At 50.8% G+C, this 7,163-nt stretch overlaps 1 protein-coding gene across 4 annotated transcripts in view; it reads right to left on the reverse strand.

Annotated features, from left to right (window-relative positions):
* Positions 1–6,884, reverse strand: part of LOC103249566 (U1 small nuclear ribonucleoprotein 70 kDa) — an 18,415-nt gene extending 11,531 nt beyond the window's left edge. For all 4 annotated transcript variants that reach the window (XM_021707612.1, XM_021707614.1, XM_008048198.2 and 1 more), the window contains exons 1-4: positions 6,693–6,884; positions 5,770–5,926; positions 1,891–1,953; positions 1,720–1,774 (exon numbers count right to left, since the gene is read on the reverse strand). In XM_021707612.1, coding sequence (XP_021563287.1) covers positions 1,720–1,774; positions 1,891–1,953; positions 5,770–5,916 — 265 coding nt within the window. In that variant the 5' untranslated portion in view covers positions 5,917–5,926; positions 6,693–6,884. The remainder of the gene's footprint in view (positions 1–1,719; positions 1,775–1,890; positions 1,954–5,769; positions 5,927–6,692) is intronic.
* Between the last annotated feature and the right edge of the window lie 279 nt (positions 6,885–7,163).

A 7,163-nucleotide genomic window follows, 5' to 3' on the forward strand; every position in this document is an offset into this window, starting at 1 on the left:
AACTCAGCTGGGCGTGGTGGCGCATGCCTGTAATTCCAGCTACTCGGAAGGCTGAGGCGGAAGGATCGCCGGAGCCCAGCAGGTCGAGGCTGCGGTGGCTGGGAGCAGCCACTGCACTCCAGTCTGGGCAACCAAGGGAGACTCCAACTCAAAAAAAAAAAAAAAAAAAAAAAAAATTAGCCAGGCATAGTAGCACATGCCTGTAGTTCCAGCTACTTGGAAGGGTGAGGCAGAAGGACCGCCGAAACCCAGCAAACCCACTCCCACTGGGTGACAGAGTGAGGCTCCAACTCAAAAAGAAAAGATGTTTAAGACAAATTGGGAGCTGGGTGCAATGGCTCATACCTGTAATCCCAGCACTTTGAGAGGCTGAGGTAGGAGGATTGCTTGAGCCCAGGAGGTCAAGACCAACTTAGGCAACATAGCGAGACCTCGTATCTACCAAAAAAAAATCTGAAAAACTTAGCCAAGCGGGGTGTCACACACCTGTAGTACCAGCAACTTAGGAAGCTAAAGCTGGGGATCCCTTGAACCCAAGATTTGGAGGCTGTGGTGAGTCATGATCCTGCCACTGCACTCCAGTCAGGGCAAACATATAGTAAGTACATGGCAAAAAGTGAGGTCATGACTTGCACAGCTGGTCATGTACCAGAGAAGGAAACGCCAAAAGAAACCAGGTTGGTGGGGAGGGAAAATTCCTACTGTGGTTTGGACACTGAGTCTAAGATCTCTTCAAGGCATCTGAGAAAGGACATCAAGGCAACCATCCCAACAGTCAATGCTCAGAGAGCTCTCATACAGATGCTGCTGACTTCTGCAAGAGCATCCCGAGGAAATCTACCACTCCAGGGTTTGGATGGAACTGAGTCACCAAAGCCTCACAGGTATAGAATGAAAACCCAAGTGTTCTGACAGTCATGTGTTGTTTTAAAATAGGGCCACATGCTGAGAAGTGCGCCATCTGGTGACTTCATCAATATGCAAAGATCAAAGAGTGCACTTACAAACACCTAGAAGGTAGAGCCTACTATACACCTAGGCTATGGGGCACAGCCTATCACTCCTAGGCTACAAATCCGTACAGCTGCAAAACTGTAGCTATTGTTCCACAATGGTAAGCCTTTGTATATCTAAACATATAAGCATAGAAAGATACACTAAAAATATGGCATTATAATCTTTTGGGACCTCTGTTATATACGTGGTCTACTGTGGCCTGAAACATCATTACGCTGCACATGACAGTTTTCACTCTAATATAAGACCACTGAAGGTTGATTATCTGACCCTCTAGTAAGTTTGGTTAGTGACTTCAATACACCTGGTCCTGTACTTCAATTCCTCCTGTACCTGGAAGGGATGGAACGTTCCCAGCACAAAGGTCGGGGGCCAAGGGTGATGCCAGGACTGACCTCACTGCCTCAGCCTTTGAGATACAGCTGGACTGTGGGAAGCTCTCAAGTATTCTCCCCTGCAGGAGAAGCCTGAGGTACCAGGGGTCTCCCTTGCTGCCGACTTTTTATCCCATGCTCTCCTGCCTAAAAGCCTAAACCAAACACAGTGCTTGGCAAATGGTGGAAGCTAAATAAGTGAACTAACAACCCTGCTCCTTCTCCCCGATAAAAAACATGCCTTTGGAAGAGCAGGGTCCTGGCTATGACGTGGGAAGAACACAGAGGGTTTAGGGGAGAAAGGTGAAAGGGGGAATGAGAGACTTACACATTTTTAGCTCTGTCTCCACTTCCTGTTGTCGTCGCTCAATCTTTTCCCGTCTCTGTTGGGAGAAAAGGGAGGTGGAGAAGTGAATGCAGATATAAGTGCTCTAGTGACCGGAACCACCTGGAGAAAGTAGCAAAAGAGATATGGGATTAGGAAGCAAAAATGACATACCTTCCTCTCCATTCGCTCCTCCCGGGTTTCTGCACGAGTTGGAGGAGGGGCATCTCGAGGGTCCTGGAAACAGAAAGATGTGACAGGATGGGAAGGACTAGGGGAAACGGCAAGGGACACTTACCAAGGAAATATGCATTCAGCCCCTAATCCCACCACCTACACAAATAAGCAAATAAATATGGACAGTTCTGCAACCACAGTGGAGGGCCCAGATCAAAGCATGGCCTGTGGACCAGCACTGCCCACCAACTGTTTAGTCCATGACAAGAAAAGTACAGAAATAAGATGTATTCGGAAACTTCTATAGCAACCTAATATAGTAGTTTTATGTTCCTTGGCTCTAACAAAAATTTGGTCTTTTATTTTGTAGATTCTTCTTTAAAAATAAAATACTAGCCGGGATCGGTGGCTCAGCCTGTAATCCCGCGCCTTTGTGAGGCGGAGGTGAGTGGATTGCCTGAGCCCGCGGGTTCGAGACCCGCCAGGGCAGCGAGACCTCATCTCTACAATAAATCAAAAAATCAGCCGGGCGTGGTAGCGCGTGCCTGTAATTCCGGCTACTCAGAAGGCTGAGGAGGAAGGATCGCCAGAGCCCAGCAGGTCGAGGCTGCGGTGGCCGGGAGCGGCCACTGCACTCCAGTCTGGGCGACCGAATGAGACTCCGACTCAAAAAAATAAATAAATAAAATAAAATAAAATAAAATACTAGAAAAATGAAAACTCTGCTGTGGCCATGAGCGTGTCACTGTACTCCAGCCTGGGCAACAAGAGTGAGACTCCAACTCAAAAAAAAAAAGATTAATTCTACTGTGTTTATCAAAAGCACCAATCTGCAACAAACTAGAAACGATATTTATCCATCACCACAAACACTTTGAAAAGCATTGTCAGCCAGACTCAGTGGCTCAGCCTGTAATCCCAGGACTTTGGGAGGCTGAGGCGAGTGGAATGCCTAAACCCGCGGGTTCGAGACCAACCCAGGCAACCTGGCAAGACCTCGTCTCTACAATAAAATAAAAAATAGCCAGGCGTGGTAGCACGCATCTGTAGTTCCAGTTCCAGCTACTCGGAAGGGTGAGGCGGAAGGATCACTGGAGTCCAGAAGGTCAATGCTGGGGGTGGTCATGAGTGTGCCTGGGTGAAGTAGTGAGACTCCAATTCCAAAAAAAAAAAAAAGAAACAAAAAGCACTGCCACAAGTGACATCTAGCTTAAGAACACCAAACCAGCCCGGATAACTTGGTGAGACCATGTCTTTACAATAAATAAAAAAAAATTAGCCAGATGTGCTGGTGCATGCCCATAGTCCCAGTTACTTAGGAGGCTGAAAGTAGAAGAGACTCTTGAGCCCAGGTGGTCAAGGTTGCAGTGGCCGTGATCGTGCCACTGTGCTCCAGCATGGGAAACAGAGTGAGACTCTGACTAAAAAAAAAAAAACAAAAAGCTGGGCTCGGTGGCTCAGCCTATAATCCCGTGCCTTGGGAGGCTGAGGTGAGTGGACTGCCTGAGCCCAAGGGTTCAAGACCCGCCTGGGCAACTTGGCGAGACCTCATCTCTACAATAAATCAAAAATTAGCTGTGCGTGGTAGTGCGCGCCTATAGTTCCAGCTACTTGGAAGGCTGAGGCAGAAGGATCGCCGGAGCCCAGCAGGTTGAGGCTGTGGTGGCCGGGAGCAGCCACTGCACTCCAGTCTGGGCGACAGAGTGAGACTCCAACTCAAAAAAAATAAAAAAATAAAATAAAAAAGAACACTGATTAAGGTTCTTGTTTCCCATATTTAGCAAACCCACTGCTTTTACTGCTCCAAGTATCATTCACACAGAACAAAGTGCCAGAGAATGTGAATGGAGTGATGGGATGGACCCTGCTTATTAGTGCCAGTGAAAAGGACCAGGCTGAAGTGACAGCAGTTGACAGGGCAAGGCTTGGAAGTACACAGCTGGATATTCTCTGAAGGCCATAGCAGTTCTTACAGGTCTCACCAACCACTCATTAAATAGTAACTGGCACATGACCTACAACATCAAAGGACATCACCAACCTATACCCGTTTACATAATTTAATTGGCTAATAACATTTCCCAAGTGATTATTCACCAAGGATGGCAAGTCCCACTGAGGAGCCACCATTCTGTTATCCACTAATTTCCATTCTACAACTTCCTCTACTCAATGTCAGAATGTTCCTCTTTTTACTTCTGGCTGTGCTGGCACTTTTCAGGTGTGCTGTTAAAAAACAGGCTTGGAGCCAGGCTCGGTGGCTCAGCCTGTAATCCCGCGCCTTTGGGAGGCTGAGGTGAGTGGATTGCCTGAGCCCGCGGGTTCGAGACTCGCCTGGGCAACTTGCCGAGACCTCATCTCTACAATAAATCAAAATGAGCTGGGCATGGTAGCGCGCGCCTGTAGTTCCAGCTACTTGGAAGGCTGAGACAGAAGGATCGCCGGAGCCCAGAAGGCAAGGCTGCGGTGGCCAGGAGCAGCCACTGCACTCCAGTCTGGGCGACCGAGTGAGACTCCAACTCAAAAAAAAACAACAACAACAACAAAAAACAGGCTTGGGAGCCTTAAGTAGTTTGTTCAAGTTTTCCAGGAAGGTGAAGAACTAAGATCCCCAAGCCCATGGTCTTAAGGACCCCAGTTCATGGTGCTAACCCTTTACGTACATCACCCTGTTAACAGTGAAAAATGGTAAAGAGAATATCAAAGCATCGGGAATGGTGGCTCACACCTAGAATCCCAGCACTTTGGGAGCACACAGGTTCAAGACCAGACTGGGCAAACTGTTAAGACCTCATCTCTACAATAAATCAAGAAAAATTAGCCAGGTGTGATAGCGCATGCCTGTAGTTCCAGCTACTTGAAAGGCTGAGGCGGAAGGATCGCTGGAGCCCAGCAGGTCGACGCTGGGGTGGCCATGAACGTGCTCTGCACCCCAGCCTGGGCGACAGAGTTAAGACTCCAACTCAAAAAAAAAAGAACAACAAATGCTGACATTCACTGCCTGCTTGGTGACAAGCCCTCTGACATACATTTTGCCATTTAATTCTCCATCAATATTACGAGGACATTACCATTACCCTCTTGCTAAAGATAGAGAAACCAAAGTATTAAGAGAATACATTAAGCGGATGCAACACTTGCCCAGTCATACAACTGATAAATGGTGTGGGCCAAAGACTACCTGACTCCAGAGTGTGAATCTTCAACCACTAGTTACTGAATTTTCACAAAAACCCTACAAGAGATTTACTATTAACCGCCACCCCCCCTTTTTTTGGAGTCAGGGTCTATGTTACCCAGACTAGAGTACAGTGGTGCAATCATTACTGCTGTAACCTTGAACCTCCGGGCTTAAGTGACCCTCTCACCTCACCCTCCTAAGTAACTGGGACTACAGGTGCATGCCACCATGCTTGGCATCAACTCTACTTAAAACAGTAAAACTGATGATCAGAAAGATTAAGTGAGGCTGGGCATGGTGGCTCACGCCTATAATCCCAGGCTAAAGCGGGAGGATTGCTTGAGCCCAGCAGTGCAAGAACAGCCTGAGTGAGCAACATGGCAAGACTTCGTCTCTACAGAAAAATCAGCAAGGTACGGTGATGTGCACCCGTAGTCCCAGCTACTCAGAAGGCTGAAACAGAAGGATCACCTGAGCCCAAGATGTCAAGGTTGCAGTAAGCCGCGAAGGTGCCACTGCACTCCAGCCTGGGTAACATAGTGAGACCCTGACTCCAACTCAAAAATAAAAAATAAAAAAGAAAGACTAAGTCACCTACCTAAATCACACTGCTAGGAAACAAGTCAACGACTGGATTCCCAAATCCAGCCCCCTGTCAGAATCCAAACCACTCCTAGCCTGCTCAGTGAACTCACCTCAAACTCTCGGATGTACGGCGCAATGCCACAGTAGGGCTGATTGTGGTGTTTTTCATGTGGCAGTTTCTCCAGGGGCGGCAGGTATGGGATGGGGTCTCGGGGGGCAAAGAGGGCCAGAAGGTTGGGCGGCAGGAACTGGGTCATCTTGCCAAGTCTGAGAGCAGAAGCGGGACAGCCTTGCGTTAGAGCGGGTCAATAGAGAGGAAGCCCCTATGATCCCTTAACTCTCAAAAAAAAAAAAAAAGAGGCAATAAGTATTAAAATAAACCCTGTAAGGGCAAAGAACGATCCTAAGTCACAGAGGAAAAGGATGCGTCTAGGTGAGAAAGCGAGCTCTCGGTGGGTGCGGGGCCGGTAAGGGAAACAAAAACTGGAAAAGGGTTTCTCAGAGTCCAGAGTCCTGAGCCGGGGCCCTGAGAGACTCCCTGGGGGGTTGTGGGTGAATCAAGGATCCCGAGGAGGGAGGCCCAGAGCAGGTGAGGCTGCAGGTCCCGCAGCTCGGAGAACAGACTATGAGAAGGGGATTGCAGAGGTCTGCCAGCAGAAAATCTCCAAGCAAAACGACAGAGTCGTAAGAAGCAAATCCCCCATGGCAGGGGCTTGTGGGGAATAGATTTGGGTCCCCATGGGCGAAAGGAATTGTGGGTAAGAGTCCAGGACAACACGGGGAGGCGAAAAAGAAAAAGGCAACACACCGCAAGGGCCTGTGGGTAGGGGACCGCGAGGCGGGGGGAGGGGAGGGCTGCTGGGAAGCTGGCGTGAGCGACCCGAAGACTCTGGGTCTGGGTGAAGGAGTGCAGAGGAGTGCCGTGGCGGGGACGCGGGAAGGAGGCCCGGCCGCGGGGAAGGGGCCTGGGGCCCGCCGCAGAGGCTTGTGGGTAGCGGCCCCGCACCCCGTCAGGCCACTCAGTCACACTCACTCCCCGCGCGGCGCCCTCTTCGGCCTGGCTTCGGTCCGGAGGCTCGCGGCGGCTGCGGCGGCCCCTCAGCAATAAGGACTCCTGCTCCGGCTTCCACTCCGGCGGCGCCCGTATCCGTCTGGCTCCGTCGCCCGCCCAGCGCGCGCACCAGGCCGCTACTCACGAGCCCGCGCCGCCTCGGCTAGCGAGGGGAGCAGGGGGTGGGACCCGGCCTCAGATCCCTCCGCCAGCCGCAGTGCGCACGCGCCGCGCGAGTTGCCGAAGAACTCACACAGTGGCAGCCGGCGCCACCGCGGGCAGAGCGCACGCGCAAGGTCACTACCCCCGCCTTCCGGCACCAGAAACTCCGCGGCCGCGGTGGCCGGTGTCCACACTGCGCACGCGCACTCAGACTAAGCCCTCCCCACCACCACCTCGCGCTCTCTGCTCCAACCGCCGCGGACCGCGAGACTCTTCCTGATGCTCCGCCCC

This window comes from Carlito syrichta, unplaced genomic scaffold, assembly GCF_000164805.1.
Source record: "Carlito syrichta isolate Samal-C Ts95f unplaced genomic scaffold, Tarsius_syrichta-2.0.1 Scaffold120997, whole genome shotgun sequence".
Lineage (NCBI taxonomy): Eukaryota > Metazoa > Chordata > Mammalia > Primates > Tarsiidae > Carlito > Carlito syrichta.